At 38.2% G+C, this 23374-nt stretch overlaps 1 protein-coding gene across 4 annotated transcripts in view; it reads left to right on the top strand.

Moving 5' to 3' along the window:
• The window catches only part of MKLN1 (muskelin 1), a 372917-nt gene extending 350437 nt beyond the window's left edge, over nt 1–22480 (top strand). For all 4 annotated transcript variants that reach the window (XM_027075496.2, XM_053218071.1, XM_027075495.2 and 1 more), the window contains 2 exons: nt 4512–4566; nt 14702–22480. In XM_027075496.2, coding sequence (XP_026931297.1) covers nt 4512–4566; nt 14702–14823 — 177 coding nt within the window. In that variant the 3' untranslated portion in view covers nt 14824–22480. The remainder of the gene's footprint in view (nt 1–4511; nt 4567–14701) is intronic.
• The last annotated feature ends 894 nt before the right edge of the window (nt 22481–23374 follow it).

Genomic DNA, 23374 nt, shown 5'->3' with positions numbered 1-23374 from the left:
AATGACTAAGTGAGCGTATATTCTAGGAATATAAAGTCTGTTTAACATTTGAAAATCAGTCGTTCACCACACTGATAGAATGAAGGAGAAGAACCTTAGATCATCTCAATAAGTGGAGAATAAGCATTTGACAAAATTTAAAACCCATTTATGATAAAAAAAAAAAACAAAAAACAAAAAACTAGCAGACAAGGAATGAAAAGAACCTTCCTAAATCTCATAAAGGGCATCTATGAAGCTCTCACTCCTAATTATAAAACTCTTTCCCTGAAGATTAAGACAAGGAAAGGATGCCTGTTATCAACAGACATCCTCTACTCAGCATTGTACCAGAAGTTATAGCTAGTGCAATCAGGTAAGAAAAAGGAATAAGCAGTGTATGGATTGGAAAGGGAAAAGCAGAATTGTGTGTATAGATCACATTATTGTGTATATGGAAAACCCTGTGCAGTCCGCAAAACAATATGCTAAAATAAGTGAATTTAGCAAGGTTACAGAGTACAAGGTCAATAGGGGGGGAAAAGTGATTATTATTTTTTTTTAACGTTTTATTTATTTTTGAGACAGGGAGAGACAGAGCATGAACAGGGGAGGGTCAGAGAGAGGGAGACACAGAATCTGAAACAGGCTCCAGGCTCTGAGCTGTCAGCACAGAGCCCGACGCGGGGCTCGAACTCACAGACCGTGAGATCATGGCCTGAGCCGAAGTCGGCTGCTTAACCGACTGAGCCACCAGGTGCCCCAAAAAGTGATTTTTATATTAGCAATGAACAATTACAAAGTAAGAATTTTTCAGGGTGCCTGGGTGGCTCAGTCAGTTGAGCGTCCAGCTTCAGCTCAGGTCACGATCTCACAGTTTGTGGGTTCAAGCCCCGCATCAGGCTCTGTGCTGACAGCTTAGAACCTGGAGCCTGCTTCGGATACTGTGTCTCCCTCTCTCTCTGCTCCTCCCCCGTTCATGCTCTGTCTCTCTCTCATTCAAAAATAAACAAAAACAGGGGCGCCTGGGTGGCTCAGTCGGTTAAGCGTCTGACTTCAGCTCAGGTCATGATCTCGCAGTCCGTGAGTTTGAGCCCCACGTCGGGCTCTGGGCTGACGGCTCAGAGCCTGGAGCCTGCTTCCAATTCTGTGTCTCCCTCTCTCTCTGACCCTCCCCCGTTCATGCTGTCTCTCTCTGTCTCAAAAATAAATAAAGGTTAAAAAAAATTTTTTTTAATAAAAACATTTTTTAAAATATTTTTTTTAATAAAAAAAAAAGAAGAAGAAGGAGAAAATAAGAATTATAGGGATGCCTGAGTGGCTCAGTCAGTTAAGCGTCTGAATTTGGTTCAGGTCATGATCTCACGGTTTGTGGGTTCGAGCCCCGTGTTGGACTCTGTGCTGACAGATCAGAGCCTGGAACCTGCTCGGATTCTGTGTCTCTCCTCTCTGTCTGTCTGTGTCTCTCCTCCCTGCTTGTGCTTTTATCTCTCAAAAATAAATAAACATTAAATTAAAAAAAAAAAGATGGACCTAAATATAAAACCTAAAACAATAAAGCTTCAAGAAGAAAACATCTTCACAACCTTGGTATAGGCAGAAATTTCATGGACATGACACAAAGGCACTAACCCTAAAAGTAAAAAGCCTGCTAAGTTGGATTTCATCAGAAGTAAAATTTCATTAGAAGACTTTAGAAAAATGGACAAGCCACAGACTAAATAATATTTGCAGTAGATATATCTGACAGAGGACTAATACCCAGAATTTTTTTTAATTTACATTCAAATTAGCATATAGTGCAACAATGATTTCAGGAGTAGATTCCTTAATGCCCTTTACCCATTTAGCCTATCCCCCCCCCATCCAACCCCTCCAGTAACCCTCTGTTCTCCATATTTAGGAGTCTCTTATGTTTTGTCCCCCTCCCTATTTTTTATTATTTTTGCTTCCCTTCCTTTGTGTTCATCTATATGGAGTATATATACACTCCATTGTATATATATATACCACATCTTCTTTATCCATTCGTCCATCGATGGACATTTGGGCTCTTTCCATACTTTGGCTATTGTTGATAGTGCTGCTATAAACATGGGGGTGCATGTGTCCCTTCGAAACAGCACACCTGTATCCCATGGATAAATGCCTAGTAGTGCAATTGCTGGGTCATAGGGTAGTTCTATTTTCAACTTTTTGAGGAACCTCCATACTGGTTTCCAGAGTGGCTGCACCAGCTTGCATTCTCACCAGCAGTGCAAAAGAGATCCTTTTTCTCCGCATCCTCGCCAATATCTGTTGTTGCCTGAGTTGTTGATGTTAGCCATTCTGACAGGTGTGAGGTGGTATCTCATTGTGGGTTTGATTTGTATTTCCCTGATGATGAGTGATATTTTTTTCATGTGTGTGTTAGCCATCTAGATGCCTTCCTTGGAAAAGTGTCTATTCGTGTCTTTTGCCCATTTCTTCACTGGATTATTTGGGTTTTTTTGGTTGTTGAGTTTGATAAGTTCTTTATAGATTTTGGATACTAACCCTTTATCTGATATGTCATTTGCAAATATCTTCTCTCATTCCATCAGTTGCCTTTTAGTTTTGCTGATTGTTTCCTTCACCGTGCAGAAGCTTTTTATTTTGATGAGGTCCCAATAGTTCATTTTTGCTTTTGTTTTCCTTGCCTCTGGAGACATGTTGAGTAAGAAGTTGCTGCAGCCAAGATCAAAGAGGTTTTTGCCTGCTTTCTTCTCAAGGATTTTGATGGCTTCCTGTCTTACATTTAGGTCTTTCATCCATTTTGAGTTTATTTTTGGGTATGGTGTAAGAAAATGGTCCAGGTTCGTTTTTCTGCATATCTCTGTCCAGTTTTCCCAGCACCACTTGCTAAAGAGACTGTCTTTATTTCATTGGCAGAATATTTTCTAAGAGTGGGGAATTTTTTTTTTAATTTTTTTTAACGTTTATTTATTGAGAGAGACAGAGCGTGAACTGGGGGAGGGGCAGAGAGAGAAGGAGACAGAATCCGAAGCAGGCTCTAGGCTATGACCTGTCAGCAAAGAGCCTAATGTGGGGCTCAAACTCACGAACCATGAGATCATGATCTGAGCCAAAGTCCGGCGCTTAACCAACTGAACCACCCAGGCACACCCCACCCCGAGAATATTTAAAAAAACAAAACAAGAACACTTCCCATGTATCTTAAATTCTTCCTTTTGTTCCCTTTTTTCCTAACTCTTGCTTAAATAATTACTTCTGGAATACTTGTCCAGTCTCTGCCCTTCAAAAGGCCATAAGTCAGAGCTTACAAATATTGATGTGATTGATACCTGAAATTTTAAAGACTGGAAGCACATCTTGAGGAATCAGTGATATCAACCACTCAGATCTTAGAAAGTGCTAAGTAATTCCATTGAGATTCTATTCATTGGTCTACTCCTTCCTTTAACTTACCTATTTTCCAGCCATCCTCATTCAAGATAAAGATGAATAGTTCTCCCAAGTTAAAGTAAATATAGTAGTTCTTATAAACTTTCTCAATTTCAGTTGACCCGTTATTTGTTAATAAGTACATATATACTTTAATAAATTTTAAAAATAAAGTAATTCCAAGACTTGGTCCAGTATTTTGGAAAGCAGTCTGGTAGAAAAATCAGTATATTCTTGGGGCACCTCAGTGGCTCAGTCAGTTAAGTGTCCAGCTCCTGATTACAGCTCAGGTCATGAAATCACAGTTTGTGAGTTTGAGCCCCACATCATCAAACTCTGTACTGACAGCTTGGAGCCTCCTTGGGATTCTGTGTCTCCCTCTTTGCCCCTCCCCCGCTCGTGCATGCTCGCGCGCTCGCTCTCTCTCAAAAAAAAAAAAAAAAAAAGTCTAAAGAAAAGAAAAATCTGGGGGGTGCCTGAGTGGCTCAGTCGGTTGAGCATCCAACTTCGGCTCAGGTCATGATCTCACACGGTCCATGAGTTCAAGCCCCGCATCGGGCTCTGTGCTGACAGCTCAGAGCCTGGAGCCTGCTTCAGATTCTATGTCTTCCTCTCTCTCTGACCCTCCCCCGTTCATGCTCTGTCTGTCTCTGTCTTAAAAATAAATAAACATTTAAATTTTTTTTTTTTTTAAGAAGAAAAATCTGGGGCACCTGGGTAGCTCAGTCAGTTGAGCATCCGACTTTGGCTCAGGTCATGATCTCGTGGTTCGTGAGTTCAAGCCCCATTTAGGGCTCTGTGCTATCAGCTCAGAGCCTGGAGCCTGCTTCAGATTCTGTGTCTCTCTCTCTCTCTCTCTCTCTCTCTGCCCCTCCCCTGCTTGCGCTCTGTCTCTCTCTGCCTCTCAAAAACAAATGAACGTTAAAAAATGATAATAAAAAGAAAAATCAGCATATTTTTTTAAATGTAGTGTTCTTGCTACTATTTAGTGAACAGACTTCTGCAGCACATGTGCAGAGACCTACAGTGGCTAATAAATGGTCAAACTGACACATAGTTTTTCTCTAATATGCTTAGCCAGCTAATTTGCTTCTATTTTTCTTTTACAGTTTCAGCTCCTAGCTTCTGCTCTATTCAAATCTGGTTCAGATTTTACAGCTCTAGGTAAGTATTCCAGCCTAGTTTATCTAGCTTACATGCCCTACCATTTTGGGGATTGGATTTTGGTTTCTTTTAAGTGAAACATCAGGCGAGATGTTCATCTAAACAAAACAAGTTTCAAGGTAGCCTGCAAAATTTCTAATAACCTGCTACAGAGTTATTTTCCAAGCATCAGTCACCGGTTCATGGGTCAGTTTGCAGTTCCTGTTACACCAATTGCTGGGTTCTTATGCAAACACATGGCAGTAGAAGCATGATCAAAATAAATTAACTCGTATAGCATGGTTTTGGAATGTAGGTGTACTACTCATACACTTAACTATTAGATGACACTTCTTGGTGGGATGATTTTTCCTCTCAGTTTATTCTTTGTGGAATCAACAGATTGGTGACGGGTAGGCAGTGAAAAAATCATTTTGAGATCAGAGAAAATATATTATCTCTTCCCTGAAAATGCCAAATTTTGTATGCTGTTATTTTAATTGTTTAAGATAAACTCTACTTGAAACTCCAGTGTTTCTCAGACACTCCAGATATGGGCATCAGTCTCCATTTAGGAGTACTCTCATTTAGTATCAATGGATTATTAACGTAACTAGACTGTAGTGAAGTGGGGAATCTTACAGAATCCAGCAGAAATCAGGTGAATTTTCAAGAATCTTTTTGTTAGGATACATCATTATGATAGCTTTATGTTTTCAACAAGACTGTAGGCTTTTGAAGTATGGGAATTTCCAGCCCCCCTCTTGGCATTACAAAATACAGTCACATGGTAAATGCTTATTAATGCCATTCATGCCACTGCTGTTATAATTTGTCTTAGAGCTAAACAGTAGTATTGAGATTTTCCAGTATATGAAATACAGATACTAGTCTTTATCTCTAGCATAAAATAATACTTTGGGATAGCAATTTAATTTCTTCATCATCCTTCTGTCTCCTAAAGGTGAGCTATACCTCAAAGGAACAGAACATATATAATTCTGGTGTTTTTCAGTGGGATGGGAAAGAATAGCAATTTTCCTTGGGGTCTTGCCCTTTCTTATTCCATAACAAGTAATCGAGGCTTCTCCACTGATAGAGGCACCTCTAGTCCTGAGTTCTAATTCCGGAACACATAGGATTCCACAGGGTAGGACTGAGCACAGTTTGCTATAAAACATAGGTTCTCTGAAAATTTAGATAATTGTTTAGCACTATTCCATACAAATATTTTGAGGCTAACAGAGAGCTTAACCCTGTGATGAAGAACTTAAGTATAAGCATTATTTTAGAAAGTCCATACCCTTGTGAATTTCATCATTTGAGACAGATTTAGTGATACATGAATTAGGAACCTGGCACATAGATATTGTTTGAATGAACATGTGCCTTGTTATGCATGGATACCACAGCCCAGGGCCATTATTTCTATTTTATTGGTGGGCAGCACTAAAATGTCTCTGGCTGACTTATATTTAGCCTTTAGAACAAAAATGTCTTGGCAGTCATTTAAATATGTTAGGTTGGTGTCAGCAAATATTTTACCTTTAACTTAACTCCTTTCTTTGGTCTCTTCCCCATTCACTGCCAGCTAATATATTTTTCAGGAACAGTTTGTTTTACTTGGATTCCAAGCAAACCTCAGATACGCTGAGAACAATACAAACAATAGAAAAAAATACAAAAAGAAAATTCCTGTGGGGTTTTACTTCCTACCGTGTTTGAAGGAGGCAGTATGTTTAGTAGTTAGAGACGAGAGTGTAGGAGAGTGATGAAGAGTCAGAATCTAGGTTCAGATATCAATTCTGCCACTTGCTAATTTCAACCAAATTAATTTCAAAAAGCGACCTTGAGGGGTGCCTGGGTGCCTAAGTCGGTTCAGTGTCCAACTCTTGATCTCAGCTCAGATCTTGATCTCAGGGTCGTGAGTTCTAGCCCCACATTGGGCTCCACGCTGAGTGTGAAGCCTACTTAAAAAAAAGTGACGTCTTGCAAGTACCTTTCTTTTTATTATTTTTTTTTTTAATTTTTAACATTTATTTATTATTTTTCAGAGACAAAAGTGTGAGCAGGGGAGGGGCAGAGAGAGAGAAGGAGACACAGAATCCGAAGCAGGTTTCAGGCTCCAAGCTGTCAGCACAGAGCCTGATGGGGAGTTTGAACCCACAAGCCGTGAGATCGTGACCTGAGCCTCCCAGGTGCCCTGAGCAAGTCACCTCTGTAATATTTAATTTCTCCATTTATAAAATGGAGGTAATAAGAGTACTTACCTTAAGTTGAGAGAATTAGGTGAAATAATTATGGCGAACACTTCACACAATAAAACAGTAAGTGCCCCATTCAGAGTACTATTAATATTACCTCCCTGAAAAACATAATCTTCTTGGGTTACCTGGGTGGCTCAGTCGGTTAAGCATCGGAAACTTGGTTTCGGGCTCAGGTCATGATCTCACGAACCATGAGTTCAAGCCGCACATCGGGCTCTGTGCTGACAGCTCGGAGCCTGCGTAGCGATTCTTTCTCTCCCTCTCTCTCTGCCCCTCTGGGTGCACGCTCTGTCTCTCAAAATAAATAAATTAAAAAACAGAAAAGGATTTTAAAAAAAATGTAATCTCCTTTGTAACACTGGTAAGTTTGGATGAAAGGCAAATTCGGACTTTATGCCAATTTTAATAAGGAGAAATTTGGTATATTATTTATAAACAAAATGTATTTTTCTTAATGTTTCATGCCTACTTCAAGTTCCTGACTCTTGTTTATTTCCCATCAGATTGTCTTATCTTCACTCCACTTAGAGTTGAAATCAAGTGGGGTATTTCACGTGTAGATATATACATTTTTTAAGATTTTTATTTTTGAGTAATCTCTACACCCAATGTGGGCCTGAAACTCACAACCCTGAGATTGAGTCACACGCTTCACCAACTGAGCCAGCCCAGTGTCTCTAGTTGTATACATTTTTTTCATGTATAGATAAACTAAATACTTCATTTTCTAAATTCTCCAAAAAATTTGCCTCTGCTAAAGTTTCTGACAGACTTCCTTCCAAATTGCTTCTCTTAACCTCCTAGTGAGAATTAATTATCGACTAATGTCCTATGTACCTTAAAGAATTAGAAAAATGGAAAGTGATTTACAGACAGCTGACATCTTAATTTTGAAAAATGACAGACTTCAGAGCAAAATAACCTCTGGGGATCTTTAGAGCTTCTGGTGGCTATGGGCACTTTTAAGCTTGAACTCAGACATTTTGCTAATTTTTAGAGCTGTGTCTTGGTTCCAGAAAGTATGCATTGGTACAGTTTAAGCGTACTTTCAGCAAGGTATGTGAGAACTAGGAAAAAAGTCTGTCTTGTAGAGCATTTTGCCTTTTTTTTTTTTTTTTTTTTTTTTTTTTTGGAAGGAGAGAGAGAGATTGAGAGAGAGTCAGTCAGTTGGGTGTCCGACTTCAGCTCAGGTTATGATCTCGCGGCTCATGAGTTTGAGCCCCACTTCAGTCTCTGTGCTGATGGCTCAGAGCCTGGAGCCTGTTTCAGATTCTGTGTCTCCCTCTCTCTCTGCCCCTCCCCCACTTGCACTCTGTCTCTCTCTCTCAGGAATGAATAAACATGAAAAAAAAATTTTTTTAATAAAAGATACTTTCTTCAACCTCTTGTCTGTAACCCACATGTTTACAGATACTTTTTATATGATAGTGAATTTATTATTAGCAATAGAAAGTATAAATAAACATATCCAGGAGAAAAATGTAAATAGGAAAACTTACCTAGTCTGTATAGGATATTAAGTTAAAAGTATTGTATATTCCTAATACTTCACTTTTCTTTTTAGAGCAGTCATTATCTTTAGTCATGATAGTAGCAATAAAGTGATAGCTAGTATTTATTGAGCACTTCTATGGGGCCAGGTACTATTCTAAGTACTATACATCTCTTAACTCATTTAATCTAGATAATAATCCTATGAAGTAGCTACTGTTGTGAGGCCCTTTTATATATGAAGAAACTGGGACACTTGCCCAGGAATAGTGCTGATGAATGGCAAAACAAGGATAGAAACTTGAATAGTATGGCTTCAGAGCTCACTCTCTGTAAACTACCAACTATACTGCTTCTCATTGAGCTCTACCAGTTTCTAGTACTCTGATTAATTTCTTATTCCATTTTATGATGAAAATCAAGTGAAAGAAACATTGATTAGGAGTGTGAGATTTATGATAATCAATGTAACCGTTTTTGTCCCAGCTCTGCCTTTTAATTAGTCATGTTACGTTCCTAGTGCCTACCCTTTTTAATGTATTTTTTAAAAAAACATTGACTACAGATAAAGCTTAAGATTCTTCCTGAACAACTTTCCTCAGCTCTGTCTCCTCTCAAGTGTAACCTTTCATATCTGGCAGATCTTTACACAAACACACATATACACACAACCATATACACAGATATACAAATACAGCTGATTCTCTTTATTTACAGTAGTTCTGTTAAGTCATCAGTCTGTTCTGTTATGGCTGAATTAGTGAATACTGAACCATTACCCTATGGGACGTAGGGAGTTAAGTTCCTTATATTGTTCATTCATTAACATTGAACTCAGGCAACAGCACTGTAACTCTTTCCTCAAAGAAGCTTGTCTTAATACACACGTTTTCTCCATTAGGCTCATTATGGCCTTTTTGCATTTAAGAACACTAGACAACACTTCAGCACTACATTTGGGGGATCATTTTAAGCAGTGAGGTCACCAACAAAAAGCACAAAATGCAAAAAACATGACACCAATAGACCAAAAAGGACGCTTGTTTATAATGTGAGAGGTGAAAAAAGAAGGCAGAGCATCACCCAGTTCATCCTTAGCTGAGAACGTGTGTGTATTTTCGCAGCTGTCCACTTGTCTGTGCAAGACCACATAGTGCCACAAGTATTTATTTTGAGTTTCAGCTAAATTTTAATGGGCAGACAAATGCACAAATATCTGAATAATAAGGATGGACTGTACACACAGACACAGATGTATAGTTTTGTATGTTCTGGTTTTATTACACAATGTAAAATATGTATTCTACAACATAACATTTTAAAATTTAATGATGTGGCGTGGAGATGTTTGCAAGAAACTGTAATCTATTGTATTCTTATTGAGTGATATATGATATTCCGTAATAGGATCTACCATAATTTAAACATTCAGCTAATGACAGTGTAAATTTCAGTCTTCTCACTGGTAAATGGTGAATAAAAATAAAACCTGTTCAGATGGTAACTATACTTACTGTGAGGAGTATTGAGTAATGTATGGAATTGTTAAGTAAAAATCACCACATTGTGGGGCACCTAGGTGGCTCAGTTGGTTGAGTGTCTGGCTGTTAATTTCAGCTTAGGTCATGATCCCAGGGTCATGGGATCAAGCCCCATGTCAGTCTCTGTGCTGACTGTGAAGCCTACTTAAGATTCATTCATTCATTCATTCATTGAATCATTCTCTCTTTCTCTCCCTCTCTCTCTCCCCCCCACACTGCTCTTCTCCCCTGCTCAGATATACTCTCTCTCTCTCTCTCTCTCTCTCTCTCTCTAAAATTAAAAAAAAAAAAAATCACTAAGTTGTACATTTGAAACTAACATAACATTGTATGTCAGTATACTCCAATGATAAAAATATTTAAGTCAAAAAATTAATTAAACATGTTCTTTTAAGGGTTAAAGAAACTTAGCACACTGCTTACAGTTTAAGCACTCAGTGAATATTTGTTAATAAAAATACATAAATGAGCTTTGGAGTCAGACAGACATGGGTCCACGTTCTATTCTCTTCTCTCACCAGCTGTGAGATCTTACTAAATTACTGAATCTCTCTAACCTGTCTCACACAAAAGGGGAGTTTATGATAAACGCTTCATTATTTTTTTTATAAGAATGAAATGTGGTCATGCATAAACTACCGAGCTCACAGCAGGAACTCAGTGTTTCCCTCCCTCTTAAATCATTTAATCTCATGGAAATGTATTTACTTCATTTGATATTATTTCATAAGAAGACAGGTGTTTCATTAGTAATACATAGGTATTACTTCACTAGAGGATTACCACAGAATCAATATTTTCTCCTAAAAATAAAACCTCACATTTTTACAAATATAGAAAATAAAGAAAGGAAAAACCTGAAAGTTGACTACAAACAGAAGCCTGTTTATCCAGTTGGTAACATTACCACCCAATAGCAGGGGGGAAGAGAGAAAATGTTTAGTACAATGCTTAGACCATACTCCTACTGAAATATATTTTAAAGACAGTGAAAGCAAAGAAATCTTGTGTTTTGCCTGTAGTGGTTTGGGTATAGTAATTCTGGAATGTGTTTTGTGTGTATTTCAGGTTGAGCAAATGAGTAAATATGATATTGCAGAATGTCAGTTTTCTTAGTGGAAGAAAGGAGGTACTATAAATAGGGAATGGGATAAGGAGAGGAAGAATCCTTTAACATTCTTAAAAACTGAGAATCATCAATGAAATCATGAACTCATGATTTTGGCTTAAAAAAAGCTATATAATATGTGTGTACATATGTGGATAGGCCTAGAAACAGCACCACCCTTGGCAATTAGCACAACTGATCTTGGTTTCTAAATGTTACCACTAAAAAGGAATAAGGCGTCCTTGGGAAAATGGCTCATTCCAGAACTGTGTAAAGATGAGCTTGGATATCTTGTTGTGCCAGAAAGGAACAGAGTATTTTTAAAAAAAATTCTTTTTTAATGTTTATTTGTTTTTGAGAAACAGAGACAGAACGTGAGTGGGGGAGGAGCAGAGAGAGAGAGAGGGAGACACAGAATCCCAAACAGGCTCCAGGCTCCAAGCTGTCAGCACAGAACTGGACGTGGGGCTCGAACCCACAAACTACGAGATCGTGACCTACGCTGGAGTCAGACACTCAACCAACTGAGCCACCCAGGTGCCCTGTTAATGGGAACATTTAAAAAAGACATAGAAACCAGCTCAAAAGAGCTCTCACTGGCCCAAACTGGTTCAGTATGAGTATTAAAATGAATAATGACAGTAATAAATACAATATATTGAAGAAGAAAAGGATCCATGAGAACATACTCATGCAAACAAATAAAATGGAAGGGAAAAAAAACTTTATAATTAATGTCAGTCAACAAATGTAGAAGGAATTGTAATTAGAAAAACAACATTGTAGTTGTTTAGCAAGATATACTTATTTTAGCAAGAATCATCAGTGAATGCTAATATCATTGGGTGCAAGTCTCTTGGGGAACAGGATATTCACACAGTCTCAAATTGTATCCTCGTCAATATTTTACTAATTATAGTGGTAGAAAAGAACACCTTCACATTGGAAAAAAATTGGCTACTGTAGCTTAAGTGGTCAAAGTGAACATTGGGACACACTGATAGTATGTGCCTCCTGACATGATGCACTGAGAAGGACACAGTATCACTTATGTAGTATTCTTGCCAGAACTGCATAAATTTCATTCTGATCATGAGGAAGCAGTCAGACAACCCAAATCCAGCACATTCTGCTACATAACTGCTCTGTACTTTTCAAGAATATCAGTGTCAGGGTGCCTGGGTGACTCAGTTAAGCGTCCAACTTCGGCTCAAGTCATGATCTCACAGCTTGTGTGTTCGAGCCCCGTGTCAGGCTCTGTGCTGACAGCTCAGAGCCTGGAGCCTGCTTCAGATTCTGTGTCTCCCCTACCCCACTCGTGCTCTGTCTCTCTCTCTCTCAAAAATAAACATTAAAAAAAAAAAAAGGAATATCAGTGCCATTTAAAAAAACAGAGGCTGAGGGGCACCTGGGTGGTTTAGTCTATTAAGCATCTCTTTATCTCAGGTCAGGTTATGATCTTGAGGTGGGATCGAGCCCTACATTGGGCTGGCTCCATGCTGAGCGTGAAGCCTGCTTGGGATTCTCTCTCCCCTTCTCTCTGCTTCTGCCCAACTTGTGTTCTTTCTCTCTCAAGATAAATAAACGGGTTTTTTTTAATAAAAAAAAAAAAAAAGGCTGAGGAACTATTCCAGGCCAAAGAGACTTGAAGGGGCACCTGGATGGCTCATTTGGTTAAGCGTCTGACTCTCAGGCCATGATCTCACGGTTTTGTTGAGTTTGAGCCCTGCATCGGGCTTCACACTGGCAGTGCGGAGACTGCTTGGGATTCTGTGTCTCCCTGTCTGTCTGCACCCCACCCCAACTTGCACTGTCTCTGTCTCAAAATAAATAATAAACTTTAAAAGACCCAAAAACTAAATACAGTGCTTGATAGTGGATTGAGTTTTAGTTTAGTGGAGAAAATGACTATAAAAAAGACTATTGTTAAGTTTCTCAAATTTAATATATAGTGGCTATTCAGGTGATGTTCTTAGGTGAAATGAACTCAAGTATGAGTGAAAATGTCTACAACTTACTCCCAAATAGTTCCACAAAAAAAGTATGTGTGGGGTACAAACAACAGAAAGAATGAGAACATGTGACAATGTTAACAATTAAGTAATCTAGGTGAGGGTATATGAATATTTGTTGCATTATTGAAACTTGTCTAAGAATTTGAAAATTTTCAAAATAAGTTGAAAATAAAGCAATTTAGAAATTCAGAAAAGCAATTTAAATAGGGGGAAAAAGTAATACCATCATTCAAAGCTAACCTTTGCTTACATTTTGGAGTATTTCCTTCTGTTCTTTTCCATGATATTTCTTTGTTAAATCTTAAGCTCCAAAGAAGTAAACATTTGCTCTCAAACTTAAAATAATAGTAAAAAAAATTTTTTTAACAAAAAAGAATGTACTTTTCTTGAGGCATTGTTTATTTTCCTTCCAGGAAACTGATATCCTTGGCAATGTTCTGTTCTGTTCATGTTCTTTACAAGAATGAAAACAGTGCACCTAAAACAGTATTCTAAGTTGAATGAAAATTGGTCCAATTTGAAATAATTTTCACTGAGTATTATGGCATATATAACTCTTTCTGGCACTATTTCTGTTTCTTGTGGTAGTCTATAGGGCTCTCATGTCTCAGCCATTTCAGGAATGGGGAAATCAAAAGACTACTTTGTTTATCATTCGTTATATGTACATAAGAAATTTGAGGCAGCTTAAAGCAATACAGCAGCTAACTAAAGGAAGGAAGCATCTCACTGAATATTCCTTTGACTGGAATGAACTTGAAAATTAAATGTTTACTAAAGGTTAAAGGGGAAAAAATCCTGTAGTTCCATTGGCCCCCACCTTTTAAGAATGTCATCCACCTTTTTTTTTAATGTTTATTTTTGAGAGAGAGAGAGAGATCATGAGTAGGGGAGGGGCAGAGAGAAAGGGAGACACAGAATCCTGAACAGGCTCCAGGCTCTGAGCTGGTAGCACAGACCCCGACGTGGGGCTCAAACCTACGAACCATGAGATCATGACCTGAGCTAAAGTCAGACGCTCAACTGACTGAGCCACCCAGGCACCTCTGTCATCCACTTTCTAATGTTTACCTGCAGAAAAGTCGTTCATTGCTCTGTTTTTCACACAACGTGTGCCTGGCGTACAGCATGGTGCATAGTATCAAACATGTATGGCCAGGTACTGTTCTCTGCTATCATACATGTATTTCTTTCCCTCAGTTATGTTTTCACTCATTTCTCTGAGACTACATTCAGCTCTTGGGACCTTAATGATTTTAGACCACTTTCTAAAGAAAGTGATTTTATTTTTCATTTTGATTTTATTGTATTTTTTTATTATAAAAAAATGTTAGTGGTCGGAAGTATTATAAAGTTGGAAAAGAGGCAGAAATTTCCTCAGTGGACTAGAAGAGGTAAAGAAAAGAAGAGAGTCAATATTAGTTACTAAAGTGCCAGTCATCAGAACAGGTGCTTCTCACATAATTATATCTAATATGCACAATATCCCCATGAGTATACAAGATTAATACAAATTTATAGCTGACCAGACAGTTGCAGAAAGGCTGATTAACTCACCTAAGATCACACCACTGCCAGGTACTAGACCTGGGTTCGAGACCTACATTTGTCTGGTTTTAAAATCAGATTTGGTTTTGATTTTTGCATTCTACATTGCTGCTTTTCTCAACTAGCTTCTCCGTTACATGTTTTAGACACAATGGATGAGTTTCTTTGTATCTCTCCCTTTACCAGGCTTTTCCGATGTGGATCACACCTATGCTCAAAGAACTCAGCTCTTTGACACCTTAGTAAATTTCTTTCCTGACAGCATGACTCCTCCCAAAGGCAACCTGGTAGACCTCATCACGCTGTAACTGAAGAGTCACTGGACAGAAATGGAGAACGTCTGATTTCAGTATTTTGGAGTCCAACTCCGTTGACCGACAATTAGGCTGCAGTGATTGAGGACTGCACCAGAATTTTGAAGGGATCTTTACTGTCACAAGTTTTAACCCTCTTCCTTCATACCTGACCTCAGCCCCTTTCTCCTCATCCCATTCCTGAATTAGGCTAATAAAGTGAAATTGGTGTACTTTCCATTTAAATATATATATATTTTTTTCTTACTTTAACTTTTAAGAACTAATGAGTATAAAAGAAAAAGTAATCAGGCAGTTTACCCTTTTCTGATTTTTATTTCATTTTTATAAAATTGGGGCAAGTAAGCACTATTAACAGACTCAGTGCTGTAATGTAAGAATTGGGGTTTTGTTGTTGGCTTGTTTTGGCCTCTTTCTCCTCCTCTCCCATTTCAGTTTACCTCGCATCATCAAACTGCTTATAAGTCATGCCACTTGTTTACCTCTTTAATTCATTCTTAAAAGTGTGGAGTTCTGTAGGGCAAATGATGTAAAAGTGATGTATGTGTCTCTGTTGACTAGAGTCTTGTATTACATTAAACAATAGGAAGAACAGAGGGCTCAAATGTATGCCCCTTGTCATAGAACTAAAAAATGAAACCCAAGATTGATCCAGGCACTTATCTGAGATTGGTCTATAGTATTTCTATAATGATATATTTTATAGTGGATATTACAATAGCTTTGAGTCACAGAAACCTTAAACTGAGGAGAATATAGTTCAAAACCTTTAAGAGCCATTATAAAAATTACCAGCAAGAAGATTCCAGTAGTGATTAATATGTTCATTGATGTCTTTGTAGCAAATTTTGGAAGAAAACGACTCTCTTCTCTTGTAGAGCTATGCTTCCATTTCTCCTTTGTGCTTTTTGTAGCATTTTCACTTGGGAGGGTGGGTTTCCAGAGCTATGCTTTTGTTATTTCCATATACATTAGCTTCCTACATCTGTTTCTGTACACTGATATTTTGAAGAATAATGGTTTGTAGTTGTCCGATGGAATACAGCTGACAGGGATTTCATTAAGCACACGCAGGCTTTTAAATGGAGAAAAAGAAAATAATGGTACAGATATTTTTTCATTGAAAGAAGGGCAGATGTGGGGGTTGGAGGTATTATGTGTCATTCCATGAGGTGCTGTGGAGTGCAGTGTAGGAAACCCACACCTGGCCAGTGCTTACACTTGCTCAAAAAGTGTGCTGTATGCAACCGATGCCCACCGTGCCTCAAGCCGACTAGGTACAATAAATGTTCATCAGTCCAGTAGCTGTGAAAAGTGAATGACCTAATGGAATTGAGTATGTCCCTGAATAGCGAGATTAGGCCTCACCAAAGAAAGAGAAAAAATTGACTTGCACTTTTGAAAAGTCTCATGTATAGGAATGAGACTGAGATCCCTCTTCACTCTGTCTTTGTTGCTTGGTTTTAACTTATTTGGGAATGGACAGCAATATATTTTTCCTAGTTCTAGACTTGAATCTTGGATTCCTTAGCTTTCCAAGCATCCCAAAGCTATCTGTAGTGATTAAATAATTAGATATGTACCTTGCCTTGTGAAAGCTATAGTATGTAATTTACTAAGTACCAAATTGTGCAGCTGCAGAATAACTAATTGACTTTAGAGGTAAGCAAATAGAATCTACTTACATTCCTGTACAGTTTCCATAAAGTGACTCCCCTGAGTGACAGTCAAGAACATAAAATATTATCACTAATGTTGTAGCTGTTGAATCTTGTTTTGTGGAAACAGGTACAAATCAGAGAGTTGATAGGGAAGAACTCGATAAGAGTTTCTAAATTTAAAAGCTCTAATTTTGCTTACTGTGAATTCTGGCACTTTAAACACACTAACCAAATGAAATTCTGCTGCCCTCCACCATTTATTTCTACAGTGCTTTCTTTGTTGTTTTTTTTCACCAGTTCCTTAGACTCCATATTTGGAAGAAACTCAGTTCTTGACCTCAGTGATTTTGTTTCTCTCTAACTCACTACTCTACTAGTTGCTTTTTAACATGTGCTTGCTTGAATTTTATCTTTCTCCACTTTAGTTAGGTGGAACCTTTACCCTTTTCTTCGTTTCTGGATTTTTTTTTTTTTTTTTTTACACCAACCTGTTTAGATAGGGTTGAATCATAGTGAACCATTCAGTGTTACTTGAGTGGACTGTATCGAGGAGATTATTGACTAGGTAGAATTTGTTCCATGGGGCTTTAAAGGAACACTGCTGGTAATCATTGCAGGAGACTGTAGGGCTTTATGAGATCCATGACCAGGACTGACACACTACTCACATCTCACACCACAACCTGATTGGAAACTATAGTATATATTACATATATATATAGTGAGAAGCTACATATATTTCCAAGAATTCCAGCAGTATAATTTAAATTATAATTTAAATAATCTAATTTGGTATTTAGACACAGTGTTTAAATAGGCCAAATTATCTGTGCTCTACTACTTGAAAGGCTTTCCTTCTAGCTTAGTGAGTCCCAGATTGAAACATCGGGCTAATGCTCTAGATGCATTCGTTAGTAGGGTACAGTTTGCTCAGTGTCGTCATCCCTGGCTCCAACTTCATTCCCATTTCTCTCTTTCCCAATGGAATATATTATTCCAGAATAGTAAACTAGATCTCTAACATTATTTTCAGTGCTTGTACTTCATGAGAAATTACCTGATTTGAAAGATAATTCTAAAATGCATTTGTATTCTGTGGAATAACAGAGACCTCGTGTGGCCAGTTTGATTAATTCAAATGTATCCATCACTTACTGAAGCAAAGGATTGCAGACTTGGGTGCCTGACTCACTACTCAAGCTGACAGATGGTCTTAACTCTTCACAAAATCCTCCTTTTAGACATGGTTTTCATTTACTCTAAAACAGACCTGTCTGTGTCTAAATAAGTAAAAACTGATAGAAAACATTAGAAAGTTAAGTCACTGGTTTATCACAGAAAGGTTTGTTGGTTTAGAGCACAATGATTTAAGATGATAAAACTGTTCTTGGGTGAAATATATATGTTGAATGTAAATGGTTCCTAGTTTATCCTTCTAATGGATCTCTTCACGTTGGCCCACTATTTGGAGATACATTAACAAAATTTCACGTAATAAAAAAGTTTTAAAATCTAACTTACAAACAAAAACTAGATTGAGAATGATGTTTAAGGGATCAAAAAGCATTTAGGATCATCTTCCTGATTTTAGCCTCTGAATTGTACTCCATTTCATGATTACAACATGAGGAAGTCATAATTATTCTTGACAATAAAGGGAATTCATTGGGTAAAATTGTGGGTCATTTACTTATCTCCTGTGTGAATGTTATATTAACTCTTTAGATGGTTGAATGTTGAACGGCAGTTGAGAATTATGATTTGAAGTGATTTCTGTGGGAGGGGATCATTACAAATGTGTACTCTAAACGACGTCATCTAGCTGTAAGAAAAAAATATATAGCCTTCAGAACCTTCCTTTTCTTAAAAATCCATGATCGTCTGCAGTTCCATCCTTTTTCATAAAACTCTGGCCTGAATTTTTACTAAGGTTTAAATTCTTAAAATTGTCCTTCATCTGGGATTGCATGCTTCCTCAGTAAAAGTTTATAGTTATTGAAGAATATCTTCTCAGCATATGACAATACTTGTAGATTAGATCTTTGGGCTCTTTCACTCAAAGGTTTTTGTAGTATTAGTCAAATGACATTATTCTTTTGTGATTTTTGACTGTAGCCTATATCTCCCTGTGATTTGTACCAATGCTGAAATTTTAGACTTGGCTGTCTAAAATTTCTGGTCTAGAGGTATTTCAATTGAAGGTGTAAGTTTCCAAGTTTGTTGAAACAGTTCGTTGGGAGCCAACCAGATCAGCTCAATGATGTTGCCGTTGTTTGTTTTGGCAGGAGGACTCAGTTACAGTTTGTTAATTTCTTCACCAGATGCTTTTTCCTCAAAAAAAAAAAAAAAAATGCTGTCTTAGAGATTTTATTTTACATAATTTTTTAACCTTGATCCCCTCCTACCTACCAAATAGTGTGAATTGTGTATCCATTATTTCCTTAGCTAAACTGACTTTATTCTCAGCTTTTTTAGCCCTAGGTTTTCTGTGGCATTGCTTAAAAGTGTTGTACTGCTTAAGAAAAAAAGTCAAAATCTGAGGCAAACATGCTCTTTTATCCTTGTTTATGACAGCAGAATAGTGAAATTAAAAATTACGCGTTATTAAAGAATTAATAATGTTCAGACATTGCTGTAAAAATCCTCGAGTCAGTTTTCACTTGGAGGATAGTAACATGGCTATGGCAGCTTCAACGGAGGAGCCAGTGGTAGCTTCTTTTCCTGGCACTAGGAAGCATGTCATCCTAAAACGGTTGATCAGGTACAAGTTTCATAGCAGGGCTTGTGTAATGCAGCACATCACCAGATTTCCATTTGCCTTTGTCTTTATATTTTTTAGCCTTCTTTCCTCTACTCCTACCACCCCTGAGTAGCATTGATGTTTCTGCTGAAGTTAGGATTTGTATTAAGAATTGACTTTCAGTTTCTGATATAGTCGTGTGTTAGGAATAGCTTTGATTGCTATGCAGTGATTGGTATTTGCTCGTTTTTTAAAATTATCACTTATAATTATGAAATAATTTACCTTTTTATCTGCTGTTCAAAGAGGCTAGTGAACTATGAAACATTGGCGTGCGGTTCTGTTTTGCCTGTCTATATGGCATTTTTCACTTGGAGGCATTTGAACCCCTGGAGAGGGGAGAATGAGGATATGTTAGAGAAAGAAAAATAGGAGCTTTTTGCTCCTGGATTCCAAGGCCCACAAAGCTAAATGAAAAAGAAAGCTCTTCATTTCTGACCCTAAATTCACTTTACCAATGAAGTGCTGGGAAGATGACTGTCAAAAGGCATCAAAGCTCACTTACTCTGTACAGTTTTTGGAAAGCGGCATTTCCTGGTTAGATTCTCTTCTCCATTTCTCCCAAATAACTGTTAGAGATCTTGAAACAGAAAAGCCAGTGTAATGGGCTCTAGAGTTTAAACTAGGTGAGCAGCTTCTTAGGTTCAGCCAGTTCCTTGATAAGGATCCAGCGGAAAAACCGGCAATGAAACATTTTAACATGCAGTTTTTGGTGGGCTCCCACACGACCTGCTTTTTCATCGCGTTTCGCTCTTGCTGCAGCACAGCTCTGTGCCATCTGGGATGCTCACATTCACAGCAGTTAGTTTGGATATTTGAGCTGTCTGCCACACAAATACCAGCCTGAAGACATCATCATTCTTCAGTTTCATTGAATGCTTAATGCCAAATTAATTGGCAGGAAGGAAAAACACTGTGTGATATACTGAACAGGCCTCTGTGCATGATTAAGGAGTTGCTCAAGTAGCTGGTTTTTTCAGCTTTATTTCTCTCCTTTGTTAACAAATCTCAAGGGGCGCCTGGGTGGCTCAGTCAGTTGAGCATCTGACTTCGGCTCAGGTCATGATCTCGCTGACCATGAGTTTGAGCCCTGCATCAGGCTCTGTGCTGACAGCTCAGCAGAGCCTGGAGCCTGCTTCAGATTCTGTGTCTCCCCCTCTCTCTGCCCCTCCCCTATTCATGCTCTGTCTCTCCCTCTCTCTCAAAAATAAAGATTTAAAAAAACTAAAAAAAAAGAAAATCTCAAGGAAAAGCCTTTGTTATAGTTTAGCCAGTGTCATTTTGTTGGTGCTTATTTTCTGGCCTTTTAAAATGGGAAGAAAAAGCCATTTCATGTTTAACTTACAACCTGTACAGAATTGAACTGACATCAGTTGCTTTCTATACTTTAAAATTAATTATGCACAGTCCCATGGGTTTCTGTTCATCCACTTGGCCAGGAAATACACGAGTTCTGGGCTTGGCATTGGAAGTATTTAATAATTTTGGTTTGTTCTTTAGGTCTCCTTCACATCTGGAAAGTGAGTAATTAGAGAAGGTACCTGGAATAAGTGTGATTCCATTGCAGCTGGCAGAACTTTATAAATTCCTTTTGCAACAAAGAGGAGGATCTTATACCAACAGGGCTGTGCCTTCAGATTTCTGCTAGTGACCTTTTTAGCATGTTGCCTTGTAGTTGCCGTATTTACCTTCTTGAGATGAAGGTGGGGGAGTGGAGGACAGGGATGCATGGCTTTACCTTTTTTCAGTTGCCTACTTTAGAAGTCCTCAGATACTCCACCTCTGTAAAGGCCTAGCTTAATTTTACCTAGACACATGGGCTATGCTTGCAAGAACACTGAATATAGACTGTGAGACATACGAAAGTAGTTGTCTATGCAACCCCAAATCTGACGGTAGGGTACCAACGTCCAAAATTTAAATATGAGTAGTCTTCTGTGGGGAAGATGTGTGTTTCAAAAAGTTGTACACTTGGTCTCCTTTTTGAGATTTTTTTTTCCTTTCCCAGAAAAAATGGTTGTGGTGACTGACCAGTTGTAAACTATTTTCTCCCTCAGTTGTAAACCACCCGGTTAGAGAAATAAAAGTGGACTTCCTTTCTTAAGTATTATATACAGCCTGGCCAAGAGATGCTATGATTGTGTTATTCTTTAAGCCACCTTGGTTTTTTGACTTGTGCAAAATATCTTTTGAATGAATAAATTAGTATAGTATTATGTATAGTCTTCAGCTCAATTGCAAAATTGCAAAATAATGTGGCATTTTCCTATGAGCAAATTTCCTTTATGGACATATATATAGAGATATTTTTTCTTTCTTTTTAAAAGAGATTCCTTCACTGTCACCACTTCAGACTCCATGTAAAGTTGAACCTGCAACCTCAGAAGGAGTATAGGATAGCTAAGACAAGGACCTCCTTTTCTTGTCTTGGTAACAAACATTATCCCATCTTTCCAAAATGGCTTATTTATGTTATAAGCAGATTGAGAAAGAAGCTACAATTTTTTTAAGTCCACTCTTTTACTTCCTTTATAAATTAGTATTCATTGGGGGCACCTGGGCGGCTCAGTCGATTGAGCGTCCGACTTTGGCTCGGGTCATAATCTCACGGCTCATGAGTTCGAGCCCCATGTCAGGCTCTGTGCCAACAGCTCAGAGCCTGGAGCCTGCTTCAGATTCTGTGTGTCCCTCTCTCTATCCCTCCCCTGCTCGCGCGCTTTCGCTCTCTCTCAAAAATAAACATTAAAAAAAAATTAGTATTCAGTGGCCAAAAATTAAGATCCCTTCAGATTAGAGAAAGATCCTCAAAACTAAAGTTGGACTGGCAATTAGATTGGGAAGGAAGATACAGCTCCATCCGGATATGCACAATAGATTTTGTCTTCCCACGTTGCTTATTAATGCTGTGGGCAGCCCCTTCTCTTTGTTAGAACATCTCCTAGACTGGAAACATGATGTTACAGCAACCAGCTCACCGGAAAGTTGGAGAGTATTAAATTTCTTTTATGGAACTTTTAAAAACTTACTGATTTTTGTGATATAAAAAATATGTTTATCATTGAAATTTAGGAAATTACTAAATGTAAAGAAGGAAAACCACTATTAACTAACTGATGAGACTTAATTCATTTTGTTTTTCCTGACTTTCTTCTGTTACCCCACATGGGAAAGCCCAGAAAAAAAAGAAAAAGGATACAGCCATTCTCATTATGTTTTACCATATGTGTGGAGGACTGAGGTGTGAGCCTGTGTCCCGACCTTACTGAGATTCCCTCAAGCCGTGCCCTTTTCCAGGCGGACAGTCTGAAAATAATTCTCTTGATGTGTATCTTTTAAGCCTGAACTAAGGATGTCGAGTAGTACCCAGAAGCCTATAGGGAGCTGCCTTGTTCAGTTTAGTGGAAACTTCATCTCTAAAATTCATTTTGATCTTTTAAGCCCCTTATGCACCATTATGGACGTTTGAAGCATATTCATACCCACAAAGAACTTTGTTTAGGTGGACTTTTTAATATGACCATAAGAAAACCCACACTCAAAAAGAATGAAGTACTTTCAAAGGCCAAAGGAAAAGCGGAGAAAAAACAAAGCAAAAGCAAAACAGATGAAATGAACCTAAATGTGAATTAGGAGTCCTGGAAACCAGAGTTCCCTTACCACACTTGGACAAATGTCTCCCCCTAAAAGTGTAGTTCTCTGCTCCCCAGCTAGGATTCAGAAGTTTTGTATTTCATAGGAGACTTTTCTTCTTAAGTGTGTAAAAGCAGAAAGCTGCAGCCCTTTCAAGGTTCTACTCTTTCCTTTACTCTTCCTCTTCTGTGGCAACATGGCTTAGGGCTATATCCTAAAGGACCTAAATCTGAAACAAATCATGAGGGGGCTGTGGAGCAACAGCGTGAGCTGGTTGGAGCTCTCTTCTCTCATCCTTGGCGTTCCAGGTTGTGTTAGAACCTGTGTTCTGCAATCTTCCCCAGTCCCCTCATGATCCTCTTCGGTTTATCTTATTTTTGCCCAGTCTGTATGGACTCTTAGGGGTTTTTTTCTCTTCTTTTTTTTAGTACAAGTAGTTTTCTGATCCCAGGCT

Source organism: Acinonyx jubatus, chromosome A2 (genome assembly GCF_027475565.1).
Source record: "Acinonyx jubatus isolate Ajub_Pintada_27869175 chromosome A2, VMU_Ajub_asm_v1.0, whole genome shotgun sequence".
In the NCBI taxonomy this organism is placed as follows: Eukaryota; Metazoa; Chordata; class Mammalia; order Carnivora; family Felidae; genus Acinonyx; species Acinonyx jubatus.
This window is presented reverse-complemented; position numbering and strand designations above follow the sequence as displayed.